Consider the following 20318-nt stretch of genomic DNA (forward strand, 5'->3'; position numbering starts at 1 on the left):
AGCACGAGGTCAGCCCTCGGTCATGGTCTTGGAGCCTGGGCCAGGCACCTGTAAATCCTTCCTTCAGCAGCGGAGGTGAAGTACAATATCAAACAGGCATGGAGACTTCCCAGGAAGTGCTGAACTTTGGCAGGAAGGGCAGGCAAGGCGGAGGGAAGAACAAGAACCAGGGTCAGGCTGTGGTGAATGGAGAGTGGACTGTTGCCTGGCCTGGAGTGACATTTTCTTAATGTAATTGCTTCCCCAAATGCTAATATTTTGTCTTTCGGGTTGTAGGAATAAATGGACAGTTTTCCCAATGGAGGGAAGTAAGCAGTGGGGTCCCCCAAGGATCGGGACTGGGACCAGTGCTCTTTAACTTGTTCATAAATGATCTAGAAGTTGGGGCAGGCAGTGAAGTGGCCAGATTTACAAGTGACACTAAACTATTTAGGGTAGTGAAATCCAAAAGATTGTGAGGAGCTCCAAAAGGATCTCTTCAAACTGAGTGAGTAGGCGACAAAATGGCAAATGCAGTTCAGTGTAAGCAAGTGTAAAGTGATGCATACTGGGGCAAAATCTCCAAACTTAACATATATGCTGATGGGGTCTGAGCTGTCAGTGATGGATCTGGAGAGAGAACTTGAGGTCGTGGTGGACAGTTCATTGAAAGTGTTGACTCAATGTGTGGCAGCTAGGAAAAAGGCAAATTCTCGGTTGCTGCAATCAAATTCCACGCTAGGAATCATGAGGAAGGGGATTGAAAATAAAGATGCTGATATTATAATGCCCTATGGTGCGTGCCACATTTGTAGTACGGCATACAGTTCTGGTCACCATATCTTAAGGAGGATATTGGAGAATTGGAGAAGGTGCAGAAGAGGGTAACCAAAATGATCAGGGGCCTAGAGCACCTTGCTTATGAGGCAAGGCTACAATATCTGGGGCTTTTAAGTTTGAAAAAGAGATGACTACAGGGAGACATGATGGAGCTGTATAAAATTATGCCTGGAGTAGAGAGAGTGGAGAGAGAGACATTTTTCTCCTTCTCTCCCAAAACTAGAACCATGAAACTGATGGCCAGGAAATTTAGGACTAACAAAAGGAAGTACTTTTTCACACAGCACATAATTAATCTGTGGAATTCTCTGCCATGCAATGTAGTGATGGCTCCTAGCTTGGGTGACTTTAAAAGGGGCTTAGACAAATTCATGGAGGTCAGGTCTATCAATGGCTACTAGTTTGGTCTCTATAGGCCACCTCCACCCTCACAAGCAAGGTGCTTCTAAATACCACTTGCAGGGGAGCAACAGCAGGAGAGACTGTGTGCCTTCAGCTCCTGCCTGTGGGCCTCTCAGAGGTATCTGGTGGGACACTGTGGGAAACAGGATGTTGAACTAGATAGGCCTTGGGCCTGATTCATCAGTGCTGTTCTTATGGGCTAAACCCATAGGAGCCCTGAATGGATTCGGCCCACGCCGGCAGAAGGCAGGTATTGTCTCTGGTTGGTGTCCAGGTGGGCTTCCTGCTTCTCCCGAGACAAATGAGAAATGCTCCATGGAAAAGGCAAAGCTCCAGGCTTCCTCTTATGTCCACTGAGTAGCAGTCTGCTGGCTTACAATAGCTTCCCATGTGTAACTAGCACTTACTGATTGGTGGTATCTTATTGGTGTGCCACCCTGACCCAATCATGGGCACCTATGCAAGGGGAACATTTCCTGACTGTCCTGATGATGTCTGTAGGCCAGGGATATAAAGTCACACGTGGTGATGATGGGAAAGCCATTTAATAAAACCCATACATTCATTTGGTGTTGGGTGCCACGCAGGCAAAAGCAAACAGTCTCTGTTCATGATAGTGCATGTGTCAATCCTCTTTGCTTCCTGCTGTCCATATTATCAGCCTTTCTGGGGAACCTCACTGGGAGTAGCTGTGCTCTTCCTCTTCTCCTGCCCACCACCACTCATCGTTCTTTTTGGAGACCGTCCGTTCTATCCTGTGTTCACCCTTTGACAAGGCTCCTTCAGTTAACATTAGTAGGGCCTAACCCAATGGAGTGGAGACAAGCCTAGAACCTGCACTCCATCAGCATCAGGAGTTGCCCGTTACCAAGAAACACGGCTCTAGAGCAGGCTTAAGCGAGCCGGGCTGAGCTCTGTGCCGAAGGAGTGCTGATGCCATGAATTTGGGCCCGGTGCGCGCAGGAGGGGAAGGAATGGCTGATCAGAGAAGGTTGCTTTTCATGGATCCATCTTCATGGATCTGCCTTAGCTTTCCTTTTAGTTTGTGAGCCCTTGCGGGACAGGGAGCCATCTTATGGACGTCTGTCTGATTGTTCTTTGTAAACTGCTTTGAGGACTTTGGCTGAAGAGCGGTATATAAATATTCGTCGTAGTAGTCAACTGCTCCGACAAATCTCCGTGCTGAGCTGCGCTCTTGCGTCTGTATTTTGGAACAGGGTGAGCCCAGGCTAAAGCAAGCAAGAGGCTGTGGGGTTGCTCTCTGCCGTCCTTTGTGCTTGATGGGCCTGCTGTGAGTTTGCTGCCCCTTCGGAGTGGGGAGGAGGGAGCCCAGGGCTGGGGCCAAGGACGTTTCCAGGCACTGGTGCACTGGGCTTCATGCCTGCTTGGATGGGAGCAGCCCCCAAGCAGCCAGCAGGCCGCCGCCTCCCCCCCCCCCCGCCCGGCGCTGGGATGCCGTCTCATTCATCTCAGGCGCCCCACCAGCCTGTCCTGGCCTGTCTCTGAGTCTTCTGACTCGGCTGACCTGCCGGGGCCTGCCGGAGGGAGATAGCTGCTGTAAAGAGGGGGCTGAGATCAGAGGGAGCTGCCCGAGGGAGCTGCTTTGTGTGCTGCCGTGATAAGGACACAGGAAAAGCCCTTCACTTGGCCGAGGGTCAGTGGCCGGTGATAGCCGCTCTGTGCTCATGGAGCCTGGAGAGCAGCAGTGGGCCCCCTCCCCTCCCCCCTCCCCTCCTGCTCTCTTGACCCTGGGGCCGGGCTCTGGGGAGGTGTGGACGGTTTCCATCCGAGGGGGCTGCATTTGCTCCATGCTGACCAAGAGGGCGGCAGGGAGCCTTTGGGCCCCTTAGTGCTGAGCCTGGAGGGGAATGGGCCCCGCCTGGGGTCTGAGCAAGTGGGCACGGCCTCCTAATGCGACTCCTCATGGCAGTGTCCCTGTGGGGCGTGTGGGGAGGGCCCCTTGCTGGCCGGGGGTCACAGGGATGGTCTGGGCCCCATTGGCCTGACTGGTGCCTCTCGGGCTCAGAGCAGCCTCCATCCCTCTGCCTTGTGGCTGCTGCCATGCGGTAGGATGATGCCGCCGCTTGGCTGGCCTGGATGCTGGCTCAGTGGGGGACTTCCAGGAGAAAGGGTCTCTGTGGGAAGGTTGCCTGCCGAGGAGCGATGCAGAAGTGAGAAGATGCCAGGCAAGCGGCAGCCCATTCCAAGCAGCCCTTGGCCCCCCTCGGGTGTGAGCGTCTGAGAGCGCCTGCCTTGTCACCGTTCTTGGGCCTGGGGTGCCAGATCGCCTCGCCTCACTGGGTGGGGGACGCTTCTGTCAGTATCCCCCTTTTGGTTCTTGCTGTGCGAGTTTGGCCAGCTCCATCCGGCCCAGCAGCATGAGGCGGGCCGAAATGAGTGTGTCCCCTCATCTGCCCCGTGGGGTCACCACCGCCTTCCGAGGGCCAGCCGCGGCCCCCGAGTGTCTGGCATGCTGACTGCTGGACGCCTGGCATCCCCGGCAGCACTTGGACGGCTCCTCCCAGGCCCCAGCCGCTCTCCCTCCGCAGTCATGAGCTTTCTTCTTGGAGGAAGGGCAGGAGCCAAGGGAGAGCAGTGGGGGTGGGTGGAGGGGCCCCTCTTCATACCCTCGAGTGGGCACAGGCTGGTTGTCGCTCTTTTCCAAGCAGGGGCCGGCCACCTCGGCAAACCAGCTTCGGCATGAGAGCCATTTCCCACTGTGTGGACCTCTGCACTGCCCTGTGGGGTGGGGAGTTGAAGAGAAAGCCCCCGCGGCATCTGGGCCCTGTAGTCCTTTGCAGTGCTTTTGCCATAGAGCTCTCTGGGGGACGTGCTGCGGAGGACGCCGCTCAGCAGCATTCCTTGTGCGCGCCTTGAGAGAGGGTCCCCTCCGCCCCCCCCCCCCCGGCTCTGAGCACAGCACTGTGCAGTGGGGCTGGTCCTCCCCATGCTTTGGCTAAAGCTTCACACCGACTTAAGAAACCATCCGCTAGGGAGCCACGCGTAGAGCCGATGGATGTGCTTGCTGTTGGCCAGGGCTTGAAGTGACAGACTCTGCCGCAGCCGCCTTCTGCACCCTGGAGAGGCCCACTGCTGGCCAGCACGGAAGGGGGACATTGACATTGATGAAGGCAGGACTGCTCGGTCCAGTTCATATGGGAGTCATCGGAAGGGCCTGTGGGGCCCCGGTCTCCAGGGGTGGATGAAGGCAGGTAGACGTGGCACTTAATGGGCCTGGCCCCGAAGGGTTGCTGGGCTGGGAGGGAACGATGTGTGGCCTCAGATCTTTGTGTGAGAGAGGCATGCGTTTGTGAGGCTCTTGCCAAGCATGTTGTTCCCCCGGTAAAGTCCTACACTGGAGTCAGAAAAATCAAATGCACAAGTCTAGGATGGCGGGGGAGACCTGGCTTGGCAGCAGTCCGTGTGGAAGGGACCCAGGGGAAGCTGAGCATGAGCCAGCAGTGTGACGCAGCTGCTCAAAAGTCCAATGCGATCTTAGGCTGCACTAAATAGAAGCATAGTCATGGATAGGGTCAACTGCCACCCCCACCCCCTGCTAAGCCTGAGAGAAGCACCACTCTGAAAGTTGTCTCGTTGCTGAGTTCGCAGGGAGGGGAGCTGTGCTGGCCCTAGCATGTCTGCGTTCGCAGGGTAGAATAGGTGCCTGCCCGCCGAACAGGTCAGAAGGAAGGCTGCTTTATCACTGCTGTTGTCAGTTGCAGAGGGCAAGCAGTCTTCCGTCTTCCCTTAATGAATTGTTTCAAACTAACCAGCCACCTTTGCAGTATCGGCTCATCCTAACAAGCCGGGCGGGGTGCGTGTGCCTCTCTTCCCTGGCAGCCCCCTCTGTGCCCCTGCCTCCCGTCTCATTCCCTGGGGTTAGGCTGACCATTTGTCAGGCAGTGTGTCTGGTTAATGCTGGGGTGGGGTGAAAGAGAGAGGTGCCCGTCAACCAGAGGCAGCTGCGTCTCCGCCCCTCCAGCTTGCTCGGAGGAGCTGCTGCTGTATCTTAGTTAACTATTGGGTATTGAGATAGGAACAGGGGCTTCCTCTTAAAGCCTGAATGGGTGGGCCCCCACGTGTGAACAGTGATACCAAATGGCTGTGAAATGCCACAGATTCAGTGGATGACTGTTCTTCTAGGAAACCCAATGCAAACAGTGGCTCCCTCTTAAAGCCTGAATGGGTGGGCCCCCACGTGAGAACAGCAATACCAAATGGCTGTGAAATGCCACAGATTCGAGAAGTACCATGATAATTCACACCAGTCTTCCTGGTTGAATTGAGTCATTGAGCTCTCTGGCACCTTTCCCAGCCCTAGAATATCTTCTTTAGGTTTGAAAAATATCCTCTCAGAATGTCCTTTTTAGGTTTGATGGCCAGAACGTGACACAGTGTTCCAAATGTGGCTCTACCATGGAGCATCATCATAGCGGCTTTATGTTTTGATCCTCTTTCTGGTGATCCTGAGCGTTGCCTTTTTCACAGTGGCTGCATGTTGCATTGAGCTGTCCAGCACAACCCCCAAATCTCTTTCCTGGTCTGTCACTGATGGCTCAGACCCCATTGCCACATTTTGCCCCAATGGGCATCACTTTACACTTGCTTACATTGAACCACATTTGCCATTTTGTTGCCCACTCTCCCAGTCTGGAGAGATCCTTTTGGAGCTCCTCACAATCTGCTTTGGATTTCACTACCCTAAACAGTTCAGTGTCCTCTCCAAATTTGGCCACCTGGCTGCTGCTTACCTGTAACTCCAGACCATGTAATCTAAATGCCCTGGTGTGTCTTAAGAATCTCTTAAATCTTACAATATTTTCCTTTGGTAGCCAGGAAAGAGAGCCGTGGTTCCCAGACATCGTCTTTCCCCCTCTGCATCTTCCATCATACAGAATATCTTCTTACCTTTAAACACCAGAGGAGCTTTGTCTGGTGGAAGATAGGGGTGTGTGGAGGGCAAGGCAAGGGGTGTGTGTGTGTGCCAAATAGTAAGCAGACAAGCAAGCAGGCAAAGCCTCCAGCTGATACTCAGGAAATAGGAATTTGCTGTGGTGTGTCACATTCCCAGTGTGTGTGAACTTCGGGTCTTCAGGGGCAGGAAAACGGAAACACGCCGGTATCCTAGTGTTCTGCACCAAACAGCAATCCCCTTACAAGGTGTTACTTCACAGCGTCCTGGGGAAGTGGGTTGTGGGGTGGGGGGGAGGCAGCTGGATCCCGCATGTGCTCAGTTCTGTGTTCAGCTCAGTGCTTGTGCCGCATGGCGTTGCATGCTGTGTGAGGGAGACGGCCAAGGGGTGCTTCTGTAGGGAGAGGGATCGCCTCCGGAGTGGTGCAAGGCTGCCTCCTGGCATGGAAGTGTTACAATTGGGGCTCTTGCAGCTGACCTGCGTGACTCCCCCCGATCTTCTGTGGCCTGACTGTTCAATAGCCTGTGTCCATGTTTATGAAAATCAGACTCCTCGATGAAAGCCTCCTTCGGCAGATTACCAGCAGTGCTCTGGATGAAGGCAGCCCCACAGAGGCGGGTAATCAAGGAGGCCCTGAAGGTGCTTCATACATTAGCACTGCTCTGGGAGGAGGAAGAGAGGCTGTCTGCAGAGGCCAGCCCAGTCAGGAGCCAGGCCCAGGGGCTCCTCGGGGCTTTGCCAGGCCTCCTCTGCCTCATCAGCACCAGGAGCTGGGGCTGCCCTCAGGCCCCCTCCAAGGAGGAGTGCTCCTGGGTCAGGCCTGGGTCGCGGGGATTGCCAAGATCAACACAGGCCCTTCCAAGGGCTCGGCGGCCCACCTGGGACACGGAAAGGCAGCTGTCAAGTTTTCATGCTGAAGGCCAGGGGACTGCAAGCATTTCTCTTCGGCCTGGCCAAATGCTATAAACCGCCTAGAGACTTTGGTGTAGTGGGTGGTATACAAATTTAATAGATAGGTAGATAGATAGGTAAAAAGCCCCCCCCCCCCCCCCCCGCTCCATGCATTAGAGATGTGCCAGACGAGGAGGATGGCCCTCCCCTCCCCCCCCTTCTTGGTTTTTCATGAAGTAGGTAAAGTGGGTCCCAGGATGGAATGGAGTCAGTTAAGGCAAGGGATGCCACCAAACCCAGCATGCCGTGTTGAATTCTCCCCGTAGGTTGGTAGCAATGGAACACAGGAAGCCTCCTTCTCCTGAGTCCAACCACTGGTCCAGCTCAGAATTGTCTGCACAGCTCCTCCAAGGCTACAGGCAGGAGTCTCTCTCAGCCCTATCTGGGGATTCCAGAGAGGGAACCTTGGACCTTCTGCATGCAAGCACGCAGATGTTCTTCCACTGAGCTTGGCCCATCCCCTACAGGGAATATCTTACAGTGCTCACATGTAGTCTTCCATTCAAATGCAAACCAGGGTGGACCCTGCTTAACAAAGGGGACAATTCAAGCTTTAAAAGCACCTTAGACAAATTCATGGAGGCCAATGCCTACTAGTCTGAGGGCTATAGACCACCTCCAACTCCAAGGCAAGATGCCTCTGAACACCAGAGAGAGGGCATGCCCTCACCACTTGCCTGTGGGCTTATCGGAGACATCTAGTGGGCCACTGTGGGGAGCTGGATGCTGGACTAGATGGGCCTTGGGCCTGATCCAGCATGGGCTGTTCTTATGTTCTTATGCTTGCTTCCACAAGACCAGCTCTCCTCCTAGTATGTAGCTATGTTGTGAAGTTCTCACTTTGTGCATTTTCCCCTCCTCCCCGACAACAGCCGGTGATTGATGACGATGATGAAGAAGAATATTTGTACACTCTTTTTCTTTAGAAAAGTTTGCAAAGTTGTTTACAGAACAAAAGTGATGAGAAGAAGAATTAGAAAGTGGTTTCCTCTCCCAAAGGCCTCTCAGTCTAAAGAGAGACACAAGGGAGCCTTCAGCAGCTGCCCCTGGAGGGTCATTTCTCCCCTCTGGGAAAGGGGCAATCCCCACTGGTGTGTCATGAGAGGGTCTGTTCCCCGAAGGACACTCAGTCGCCAAAGAAGCACGTGGGAGACGGCAGACGGCAGCTCTGGGAGGGTAGGGGCAGTGCTAGTTTTCCCTGTCACAGAAAATCCCAGATGTGGTTGACTACAACTCCCAGCATCCTCATCCAAAGCCCCCTGCAGCTAGGGATTCTGGGAACTAGAGTCAACCACATCTGGGACTCCCTGTGAGAGGGAACACTGGGCAGTGCCCCCCCCGACCACTTAATATATGAGGGCTGCCCCATTAGGAATGCCAGTCTGAAGAGTTGCAGTGAGGAAAGATGCCGTACTGGGAAGCATTGCTGCACATTGTGGGGGTGAAGGGGAGCCTTGGCCCTGAGGGTCCTATTCTGAGCAGCCTCCCCTTGGCATAACGTGGAACTTGTCTAGAAATGTCCTCGTCTCCTCTTCACGAAGCCGCTTTTTGGCGCAGGTCAAATTCTGCCCTGGCCATGGGATTCTTCCCCTCTGCGGTTGGTTCACAAGCGAACAGTGTGACTCCCAGCACCTTACAGGGCATGGGCAAGACTGGCCCGTGCCCAAGGAAGGGCCCTGGGAGAGGCAAATGGCTCCTGGACCTCTAGAGGGTGGGGCGATTCCAACAGCCAGTGGAAGCCAACTGGTGGGAGGGTGGGGGAGCAGTGGACAGGGAGGAGGAGTCACAAGGGCGTCTCTGTGGGCTTCTTTCTTCTCCCTTTGCCCTCCGTGGAGGCTCGTGGCAGCCTCTCTCTCCCTTTCCCCAGCACTCTGGGAGGGCTCCTCCTCCTGCGCTAGCCAGAATCCTCCCGCTGCCAAGCCAGGATGGTGGCACTGCTGGCCGTTCTCCGCCTGGGCCAGTCGGGGGGGGGGGCTCTCGTCCGTGCGCCTCCTCCCACTGGGGGCCTTTCGGCTGGAGCCATGCAAGCCTTTGCCCTGCTTGGCAAATGAGCCAGATGGCGAAGTGGAATGGCCCGCTGACCCTCATTAGTGAGCCACAGGGAAACAGCTCGCCCCTCCACGTGCAAACGTACGAAAGCACCCGTCGCGCTTTCCTCTCTATAAAACTGTCTTCACTTTGTCTGGCTGGGCAGTTAAAAGGAGAATTCCAGCTGCAGCCAGACAGAGGGAAATGAAAGGTTTTAAGCAACACATGCTTTTCTTCGTCTGTGTGAGTGTGCGCGTGCATGCATGTGCACACACATGTACTGAGGTTTAAATGAAAAACAGGCATGTTGTTCCTTGGAGAGGAAACAGACAAATCCTCAACCTGGTTCCAAACAGATGAGGAAAAGGGAGAGTTTTCCTTCCTCAGTGTTTGGGGTGGTTGCGGCCGAGGGCTTCCCCAGGTGTGGTCTCTTCCCCAAGAGCGGCCCTGAAGTGAAATGCTGCCCATGGCATAGCTGGGCCTGCGAGGAGGCTGGCAAGCAACCGTGTGGCGTGAGGCAGTGTGTCCCTAGGAGCAGCTGTGACCCTGGCCTCACATGTGAGGAAGAGAGCTCCAGGGTGCGTGTGGTGTCTGGTCTGTCAAACTCTGAGTCGGCCTCACCTCCCAAATCCAGTAGGTTGGCTGCAGCTTTGGTCCCAGAGCCTTCTAGACTGTGTGCCGCTCTGAAGCCTCGAACTGGGTGCTTGAGGGAAGCTTCCTGGCGCAGCCCCAGAATTGCTTGTGCCAGGACACCCTGCTCAAGAGGTCCCTTGTTGGTTGGAAGTGTTGAAAGGACAATTGCCGTGAAGGTGCTTCTGGCTTCAGCTCTGAGGACAAGAGCGTGACCAGATCTCCTCCTCCTCCTCCTCTTCTCCTTCTTCTTCTTCTTTGAAGGGGGCCCGAGAAACCTTTGAGCACTACTACCGGAAACAGAGGCGAAAGCAAGCCCGGCTGGTGCTGCAGCCCCCCTCCAACATGGTAGGGTGTCCTTGCGGCTTTGGGGCTCACCACTCCACTGGGTGGCGGGCTGGGTCACCGGCTTTTCTTGGCAGCGCGCCTAATCTTGTTCACTCCTCCCTTTCTAGCATGAGACGTTGGACGGCTATCGGAAATACTTCAACCAGATTGTAGGGTAGGTGCTCTCTTGAAACGTGGGTCTGCTTGTCGCTTCACTTTGCTGTGGTGGAGGCTGGCTGACTGGCACCACCCTCCTTGTCCAAGTGGAAGCATTTTCTCTCTTGACAATCCTTGAAGGAATTGCAAAGGGAAGGAATGCACTTTCTGCAAGGAACCCTGCAGCATCCCTGATGTAAGGGCAGAGAGTTCTTGCTTCCTCGTTGTGCTTCCTCGTTGTGCTCCCGCTGCACATCAGACCCCGGGCTCGGGATGCAGGCTGCTGGTGGAGTGCTTTGGCATGCCATCGAGCCAGGGGGCTGGTGTGTGCGTGTGGACTAAATGCTGGGATTCAGTGGAGGCCCCCCCACCCCGCTCCACCGGCCAGCTGTCTGATGCCTTTGGGTGCCCCAGCTTCCTTCCCGCTGTCTCTGGTCATCTCTCCTGGCAGCTTCTTTGTCATTGAGGACCACGTTCTGCATACAACTCAGGGCTTGGTGGACAGAGCCTACCTTGACGAATTGTGGGAGATGGCCTTGTCAAAAACCATTGCTGCCCTCCGGACACATTCAGTGAGTAGCCCTTGGAAGGGCCTTCAGCCACGCCAGGAGGACAGGCTGGTGCTTAGGGGTGTGGGGACACGGTCTCTGTGCTGCCTTGATCCCCCTCAGCCTCCCAGCCCATGGTTTAGCCGATTCTCCTGGCCTTCAGTTCCATTCCGTGCTTCCGGTTGCAGCCTTTCGCTTTACATGACTGCAGCTGAGCCAATAGCCTCGGTCCTCTTGAAGCCTCATGCAGTTCTCAAGGGTCACACCCCAGAACTGGAGCCTGGACAGGTTTTAGGAAGCATTTCGGTCAGTTTGTTGTTTTAATCTGGGTTGAAGTCTACTGGGACAGCAGAGGGTTTGGCTTTTAAATATAGTGTCTGTGTCTCTCTTTGTCCCGCCCCGTCCCCACCCTTTGAGCCAATTTGAATGGGATTTAAATCAGGTTAAACTTTGAACTCCAGTGTGCCCCAATCCTTTGGGATCATGCTTTGTTTTCTGATTCTGAATGTGACAAGCCAGTAAACAACATTTTCCCCCATTTCAGTCCTACTGCTCTGATCCCAACCTGGTCTTGGACCTGAAAAACCTCATCGTGCTTTTTGCTGATACCCTCCAGGTGTGTAGATACTGCTCTTTCTGAGGTCATATCAACCTCCCCTCCCCACCGCCCACCAAGAACCCACCCCTTCTACCAGCCACTAGCCTTCTCCCATCTCTTCTTTAAGCCCTGCTCGCTATCCACACCCTCACCCCATCACTTCCGTGGTTTGTTTTGTTTTTAAAAAGTATATCCCTTCTTTCTGAGAACCCAGCTCAATGCAGCTAATAATACAATTCTGTGAGGTGGACCTCCACTGGAGGTGGCACACACACATAGGAACATAGGAAGCTGCCATGTACTGAGTCAGACCATAGGTCTATCTAGCTCAGTATTGTCTTCACAGACTGGCAGCAGCTTCTCCAAGGTTGCAGGCAGGAATCTCTCTCAGCCCTATCTTGGAGATGCTGCCAGGGAGGGAACTTGGGGCCTTCAGAGGCTCTTCCCAGAGCGGCTCCATCCCCTGAAGGGAATATCTTCCAGTACTCACACTTCCAGTCTCCCATTCAAATGCAACCAGGGCGGATCCTGCATAGCTAAGGGGACAAGTCATGCTTGCTACCACCAGACCAGTTCTTGTGGTAGCCCTGGTCTCTACATGATGCTGTGATCCAGGCAGATTCGTGTGGAAAGAGGCGGCCCCTCAGATACTGAGCCCCAAAGCTGTTTAGAGCTTCCAAGACCATCGGCAGCACACCTTTAATTGCTCCCGGGGGGAAATGGATAAGCAGGGTGGCTGGCACAGGACGGGTGCCCCACGCAGGCTCTGGATCAGCAGCCAAGGCAGCATTCTGGGCCCGGGGAAGTTCCCAGCAGGTCCTCAAGGGTGCGTTGCAGTGGTCCAGTCCAGAAGTAGCAAGGGGCTGTGCCCAGAGGCCTTTGCCTTGGCTGAGAGAGGGCTGATGGTACCCGCTGGAACTGGGCAAAGGCCCCCTGGGCTGTGGCTGCCACCTGGACGGGTTCAGGGGCACCTGGAGAAACACTCCCAAGCTTGGCTGAGAATCTCCAGTTGAAGACAAGCCAGTGGTTGCTAAGAGGTTGGGGGTCCAGGGAGGGTCTCTTCAGCAGGGGTGGCCCATGGCCAGCTTGAGGCCACATGAGGCCATCCCTCCTGAATGAGCCAAGCATGGCCGGCCTTCCACACCTGCTTGGCCAGGCCTTCGGCTGGGCCAAGGTAGTCAGGAATGCATGTGGATGACTTCACGCCCCCCAGGATCCTGCCCACGTCTTCAGGCTGTGTAAGCAGGAAAGATCCTGCAGACTGGGCAGAGAGGCCCCGCCAGTTCCTCACTTGGGACTGATGGCTTCTAGTATAAATCCTGATGGATGCAAACAGTGTTTTCCACAAAATGTGCAGAGCAAATTGGTCACAGCAGGCCACTGAAGTCTCTTCAGTGGGCTGGAAGGACCAAGATGTCACAGGCTCCAAACCACTCGAAAAAGCTCTGCCAGGCAGGTCTCTGTGAACGTGGTGGTGGTGGTGGTGGCAGAGTCCTTTCCCTTGGCTGCTGCTGTCACCACCACCACCACCACCACCACCACCACCACCACCACCACCACCACCACGGAATAACCCTGTCATGGGCTGCAGCCCAGGTGTGGTTGGATTTCTTGTGAGGTCCCCCCCACCCTTGTCCTCCTCATCTGCCCACCCACTGCAGGGCCAGCAGCTCCGCAGAGATCCATGAAACTGACCAGGCTCTCTACTTGCCAAAGGTCACTGCATGTATGCATAAATGAATAAATAAATAAATAAAGCCTCTATGCAGTGGGGAGTTTTCCTTTTTCAAGGGTAGGCATGATAGAGAGGCTGGCAAACACGTGCTTTGTGTTGGCCCATTTCTGTGGAGGCCCTGCTGAGCCGCAGGGAGTGGGCCATCAGCGACCAGCCCAAGTGTGCCTCTGCGTCAGGGGGGTGAACCGGCTGGCAGGTTCTTTGGGACCACCTTCCTTCTGTGTCTCTCTGCCCAGGGATATGCTTTTCCTGTCAACCAGCTCTTTGACTTGCTGCTAGAAATCCGGGATCAGTACAGCGAGACGCTGCTGAAGACGTGGGCAGGAGCCTTCAGGTGAGGCCTCTGGTGAGGGGCTGCTGGGTGCAGAGGCGGGGGGCGGGGGCAGCTGAGGCTTGCCAGCTGCGGTGGGACTACGACCCCCTGGCCGTGGCTGTGTGTTGCAGAAGTATTCTGGATTCAGACAACTACAGCCCCATCCCAGTGGCGCACGAGGAGCTCTACCAGAAGATGGTCGGCCAGTTTCCTTTCCATGATGCGGAGCTGGAAAAGGTAAGTGGGGTGGGCTGTGGGGAGGTGGGTGCTGCTCCCCCAATTTCTCCCTTGGAGGCTTTTCAGGAGGAGGGTGGGCAGGTGCCTTTCAGGGAGGCCTCCAAGGAAGAAGGCTTTGGGTTAGAGGAGGAGGAGGTGGCGGAGGCAGGTCAGGAGACTCCTCCTTCTCCTGGACGGCGCATCTCAGAGCCTCTAAATGGGGATCCAGTGAATGGGATAGAAAGTCCTCCCACTCCGACAGACTGGGAGGGAATTCATTGTGGTGATTGGAGAGCATGAGCAGGGGTGGGGTGGGGTGGGAGGGGGGACAGAGGACGAGAACCACAGGCCTAGGCCCAGTTACCACCGCTCTGTGGACGAGAAAAAGACTTTGTGTGTGTGTTGAAATCAAAGGAATCCAAATTCTGCCCTGGATGGTGGATGCCACTCCCACGCGTAGAGGATGAACTGTGCAGATGGGGAGGCTGCTGGTATGCCTGGCTGCTCCGGTCCCCTCTGCTTATTCCTACATGAGAACTGGACCCCACTCACAAGCATGCCGCCCCCCGCCCCCCCGCTCAGCAGGGCCTGTAGAAGACATCCTTGGAATTGTTTGGAACAGGAAGCCGAGCAAGGGAAAGGCCAGGATGAGTCACGCAAGGCCTTGCCACAGAGGTTCTGCTTGAGGGAGGAGGGGCCAGGTCCTTCCCTGGAGAACAAGGGGGCGGAAGCGGCAGCGGGGGGCATGGTGGGGCAACGCGCAGCTGTGGTGGTGTGTCGCTGGCTCATCAATCCCGTCTTCCTCTCTCTTGTCTCCATGTTTCACAGCAACCGTTCCCCAAGAAGTTCCCCTTTTCTGAGTTTGTGCCTAGAGTTTACAGCCAGATCAAGGAATTCATCTATGCTTGCCTAAAGTTCTCTGAAGACCTTCACCTGAGGTGTGTTAACCAGGCACTGATGCCTTCTCTGTGTCTGAAATCCTTGCCCCAGTGCAGGATCCCTAGAGCCCCCTCAACAAACGCATCCCCCCGCCCATGACTGCCTCTCTGCCAGGCCTGATACTTGGGCTGCGCCCCACCCTGCCAGCAGATGGCAACAGCGAGCCTTATCGGAAGTGGCTGCTGCCATAGGACAGGTGCTGGTGAGAAGGGGGTGGTGGTGGTGGTGGTGGTGGTGGTGCTTTTGAACCGCGTTGAAGGGTTATGAGCTGAAGAGACTGTTACAGTCATGTTGGACCTATTGCAGCACAAACGAGGAGGAGTTGGGGGGCCCCATAAAACCCTCGTGGCGTTCTTGGCAGCTTGGGTGGAGGGCTGTGCCGATATCCATGGTGGCAAATGTCTCCAAGGGTGACATCCAGGAGACTTCTCATTCTGACATCAGCTTGAGCTGTGGAATGAAGACTGACTTGTGGGGCGGGCGGGGGGTGGGTGAGGAGAAGCCGGTGTCAGAGTAGCGCTCCCCCAGCCCTTCCCAATCTGTGTGTTCAGAGAAGTTGGCAGCAGCCTTTCCCTCCCTCCTGCACCTCACCAAGGCCCAGGGGCCACCTCATGAAACTGAAGGTCGGGGAATTTAGGACCGACATGAGGAAGTCCTATTTCACACAACGCATCATTAATCTATGGAATTCTCTGCCCCGGGTTGTGGTGATGGCCACTAGCCTGGATGGCTTGAAGAGGAGTTCAGACAAATTCACGGAGGAGAGGTCTATCAACGGCTACTAGTCGGAGGGCTATAGGCCTCCTCCAGCCTCAGAGGCACGATGCCTCTCAGTTCCAGTTGCAGGGGAGCAACAGCAGGAGGAGAGAGCACATGCACATCCCTGTTGCCTGTGGGCTCCCCAGAGGCATCTTGTGGGCCGCTGTCTGAAACAGGAGGCTGGACTTGATGGGCCTTCTTGGGCCTGACCCAGCAGGGCTGTTCTTAGGTTCTTATGAGGTGCAGGGAGTGAGAAGGGAGAACTGGAAACAGGCGCAAGGGCGCTGGGCAAGGCAGTGGGGCAGCTGGATGCTCTGGTTTCCGAGACCTCCCAGGCATGCCTTTCCGGGATTTTTTCTGTGGCCAGGAGGACAAACAGCTTCTCCAGGTGCCGCAGTCTGAGCGGCAGAGTTGCAGCAAAGGCAATCCACGAACACCCATGCCTCTGTGGGTGCCAATGCTGGACGGAGTCTCATCTCTGTTTTCCACGTGGAGTTTTCTGTGCAGAAATGGAGTGCCTGCAAAAGAATGAGGAAGGGATGTCCGCTGAGGAGGCCCTTCTGCATGTCCTGCCCCCGTCCATGGTACTGTTGTTGGTGGGGCTGTAGAGTGGGCCCTTTGTTGGAACTCCCCCTATGACACTTTGAAAGATTTGCTTTGAAAATCTTTCCTGCTTTGAAAATATTCTCTTGCTTTGGTAGACCTTTGGCCCAAGTGCTGGCTGGTTTTTCTCTGGCTTTCCCACCTTTTGGGGGGTTGTAACTTTCTTGGGGCTTGTGTCTGTTTTTAATTTATGGTGATCTTTAGTCTACTGGGTGATCCAGTTTTGAGCCAGAAGGTGGACTGTGAACTCAATGCCTTCAAGAGGCCCGTGTGCAGCCCCCTGCAGTGTACTTGGGATGTTGTGCGTGAGGGGCAGGATCCTGCCAGCCACGCCCCTCCTGTGCATCCCTTCTGTGGTTTCCAGTGCAGGATTCGTCCCCCAGAAACTCAGCTCTTGATTGTTCAAAACAGAAAACTCCAAGCAGCCAAGTTCCTGGCCCTTCTGACTGCAGCAATAATATGGAGAACATGAAGATGGATTAAGCATCACTTGATTGGAGCCGTGGGCAGGAGTGGAATCCGTGCTGCAAAGAGCAGTGGGCATTTTCAAAAGCGGGACAGAAAAGGATGCCGAGTTCATCACCTGTTCAGGCCAAATTGAGAATTTGCCAAGGCAGGCAGGTGGTGTTCGTATTTGGTGGTCGAGGGGATGCCCAGCCAAGGTCTCGGTGATGTTTCTTATGGATGGCGTGATTTTGCCAGGGTTGTGGCTCCTCTGCTCTCATCGTCCCCTAGATGCCCCTCTCGAATGCTGCGTTTCAGCATGTGGGATTCCCCATGGGGGATTCCCTTTTTCTCCAAGGAATGTGGCTGAAGAGGTCACCCTTTTCTAAGGCAAGGCAGCAGAGGACGCCCGCCCGCCTCGATGCCACCTGGGGACTTTGCTGCCGAGCAAGAAGCAGCACGGGGGGCGGGTGTGGCAGCCTTGGGTTGGTGGGTCAGGATTTGGCAAAAGCGGGGCTGGGGGCTGAGCTGTTTCTCCCCCACCCCCCGAAGGACTCAATCCCTGAGTCCTGTGTGGCTGCTTTCTGGGAGCCAGGGCTGACTCTTGGCTTCAACCTGACAGCTTGAATGAGTTTTCATTAGGAAGTTTGCCTGCTCAGCCAGCAGCAACGAGGTGTCTTTCTGTCTCTCCCCTGTCATTGATGGTGCCCCCTGGAGTGATTGGGGTCAGGCTGCCAGTCACAGCCGGCCCGAAGGTCCCGGCTGCTGTTCCAGGGCCCAGGGCCGTCAGCCGTCACTGTCAGAGGCCGCTCTCTCTGTGGACACGAGCATTTCTGCAGAAACCGGGCCCTGCGGCAAGGAGCCTGGTGCCTGTGCATGCTTCTTTGTGCGGGTTCCCAGCAGATGCCTGGTCTGGGCCAGACCGAAGCCCCCTCCCTGCCGCCGAGCCACTGGTGGTGGGCAAGGAGCCGTCAGGCGGGGGGAGGCTTCTTGCTTTCGGCCGGGGTGGCCAGGCGTCCTCCTCTCCGGGAGCTCCAACCTGCTCGATCCGGCTGCTGCGATGGCCCTGCTTCCGAGGCGCCTTCTGGAGTCTTGGTGCTCTGGTGAGGCCACTGAGCCGGGCCTCCTTGGAAAGGCCGTGCGTTCCCAAGACAGGCCGCCGTCCCTGCCTGTGTCGGGGCCTTGCAGTGGCAGACTGGGAAGGGTGGGCAAGCTTGCTTTGCCCTCGTTCAGCCTCTTCCCTCCAGGTTTGGCGTCCGGAGAGCTGTGCTCTCCCTGCTCCCCTTCCCCACTCCGCCTCTGACAGGGGGAAGGCCCTGGGCTCAGCCTGCCACCCTGGTTGCTGCCGCTGGAGGGCACAGCTACAGTTGGGCACCGTTGGCCACAGAGAAGGGGTGTGGGGGGGGGGAAGGGAGTTGGCACCTGGCTGGTGCCAGAGAGAACGTGGGCCAGCCAGTGGGGCTGGGGGGTCAGGCAGCAGGCAGGGAGCACAGAGCTGCTTTTGGGTGCGGACCCTGGCGTCTTGGGCTTGGTAATCTTGCCGTGCGTCAGGAAGAACAGGCTACAGCTCAAAAGGTCACTCGCGCCGCATTACCAGGAGCCCTCCAGTGGTTTCTGCTTCGGAACCTCTCCCGTCAGCTGCCTGTCAACCTGCGTCTGCAGATCAAGGTGCCTGCCATTGCGCCAGATCAAAGGAGAGCCTGCCGTGCGGCCCCTTCCTCAGTGGGAGGACTTCACCCAGCTGGGCAGGGGGAGGGCAAAGCCTGTCAGCCAGACCAGCAACTGGGCCTGGAGTGGACATTGGCAGCAGCCTTTGCGTTTTCCTCGCAGGACTCCAGCATTGGCTCCAGAGGCCGCCCGGCATGCACTTTCCCAAGAGCTGAACGCCTCGTGAGAAAGGTTGCTGGGTGTGGATCAGGGCTGGCGAGGAAGTTGCAGGCTGTGGCTGCATCTGCCCGGGAAGAGCCAGGAGCCGTGCCCTGCTGCCTTGCCTGTACTGGCCGACCCTCTTGGGCACCGGCCAGGCCCCAGGCGTGTCTGCCTATTCGGAGCCATCCGCCCTGGTGCTCCTGGGAGCCGCCAACAGGAGGTTGTTTCGTCGTTGTCGTTGTCGTCGTCATCATCATCAACAGTAGAAATCTCACACCAATGTCTTTAGAAATTGGCTCTCAGGTTGACCATGGGCTGGGGGGCGGGGGACAGTTTAAGACCAAGGCACCTGTGGGTTCAAAGCATTCTTAAAGAGTAGTTTTAGACTGGCCACACCTTATCAAAAAGCTGCTGTGAGGAGCTCCACTCTAGACGGGGACTGCATAGGGCGGGGATGGGGTGCTTTTGTCACCTGGGCCATTTTCCTGCTGCAGATCCCACCAGTGGGGAATGTTTCATGGGCAAATGGCACAGGTGGAAGAGTTTAAAAAAACCACCCTCACCTGAGTTCTGAGCCACATTGGAAACTCGGGGGTCTGCTTTTCCTTGAGAGAGAGCTGTGGCTGGATGTGAGCATGCTCTTGGGAGGCTGGCCCAGGTCCCTCGGGCCACGGCTCCCCCCTCCTGCTAATGGCTCAGAGCACCCTTCCTGATGGTTGGAGCATCGCAGCCCTCCTTGTCCTGCACTGGCTGGCTCCCGGCCACTTTGGGTGGCCACTGGGCCTGTCAAGACCCACTGGGCCCCTGCGGACTGAGCAAAGAGGCCCCTTGGGAAGCGCTGGCTCTCTCAGCACTGCTGGGGTGGGCGGGGCTCCAGGAGAGCCGTTGTTGTCCCTCTGCAGCCCAGCGGAGCCGCCCTCCCCGGGACCATGGCTGCCAGCTGCTTGGGGACTCTTTTTCGCTGAAAAGCTCTGATCAATAGGTTGGGAACACAGGGAGCTGCCTTCTCTTGAGTCAGGCCCTGGGCCCCTCTAGCTCAGTGCTGTCGACTCTGCCCGGCAGCAGCTTCTCCAAGGTTTCCAGCAGGAATCTTTCCCAGCCCCACCTGGAGATGCTGCTGCTGCTGCTGCTGCTGCTGCTGCTGCTGCGGCCAGGGACGGAGCCTGGGACCTCCTGCTTTCAGAGTGGATGCTCTGCCATTGAGCTGTGGCCCCATCTCCTCCTCCCCCTCCTCCTCCCCACCACGTTAAATAATGATGAATCATAATTTTTGAATATCTGGTTCCAGAATATCGGTGTTCACTTCTTTGAGTTAATCCTGCCCCACTTTACATCTTTTCCTCCTCTTTAGCTCCACAGAGGTTGATGACATGATTCGGAAATCAACCAATCTGCTGCTGACACGGACACTCAGCCACTGTCTACAGAACGTCATTAAGAGGAGGAACGTTGGCTTGACGGAGGCAAGTGCGCTGCTTTGGGGCCGCTGCCGTCTCCTCTGCTTCGCAGCCCCTTGGAATTGTCCTGCTCAAGCAGAGAGAGAGCGCCGGGCTGCAGGCCTGGGCTGGGTTTCCCCTCCCACCCTCCTGGGTCCTGTCCGTAGGGGAGAAGGGTGCTTAGCAGACCCTGGCCTCCGCCCACAGGGCCCTGCCTGTCCACTAAGGTCACGGGGAGAGGCCCTCTGGTTGGTGAGGCCTGCCCCCACTTGAGGGCCAGGGCTTCCGCAGGGGGACCTCCAGCCTTGGGGGAATTGCCGGGCCCTTTCTCTTTCATTCTGCCCCCAGTGCTGTGGCAGCCCCTCCGAAGCTGCCTGAAGCAGCTGGCTTCCCACCTTCTGGCTGGTTCTGGTTTTCATGTATCTTCTTCTCTACTGCTGCTTGTGGGTGTTTTTATGATTAAGTGTGTGGGGAGCATGCGTTCTTCCTTTTGATGTTACCTTCCTTGAGTCGTGATGGGTTGAACTAGGAAGGCAGAAGCAAAACAGAGAAAGGGGCACTCAGAAATGTGCAAGTCCCTCAAGCAGAGAGGCCAGAAGGTGGTGACCCTCTCAGACTCTGGTGTTTATACG

The 20318-nt window shown here is 56.1% G+C and overlaps 1 protein-coding gene across 2 annotated transcripts in view; it reads left to right on the forward strand.

The window, feature by feature from the left end:
• EXOC6B (exocyst complex component 6B) overlaps nt 1-20318 on the forward strand; it is a 358545-nt gene that overhangs the window by 217481 nt on the left and 120746 nt on the right. For both annotated transcript variants that reach the window (XM_053255095.1, XM_053255094.1), the window contains 8 exons: nt 10008-10091; nt 10199-10245; nt 10678-10798; nt 11319-11390; nt 13344-13441; nt 13552-13657; nt 14465-14574; nt 19602-19713. In XM_053255095.1, coding sequence (XP_053111070.1) covers nt 10008-10091; nt 10199-10245; nt 10678-10798; nt 11319-11390; nt 13344-13441; nt 13552-13657; nt 14465-14574; nt 19602-19713 — 750 coding nt within the window. The remainder of the gene's footprint in view (nt 1-10007; nt 10092-10198; nt 10246-10677; nt 10799-11318; nt 11391-13343; nt 13442-13551; nt 13658-14464; nt 14575-19601; nt 19714-20318) is intronic.

The sequence above is a fragment of the Hemicordylus capensis genome, chromosome 5, assembly GCF_027244095.1.
Source record: "Hemicordylus capensis ecotype Gifberg chromosome 5, rHemCap1.1.pri, whole genome shotgun sequence".
Classification (NCBI taxonomy): Eukaryota; Metazoa; Chordata; class Lepidosauria; order Squamata; family Cordylidae; genus Hemicordylus; species Hemicordylus capensis.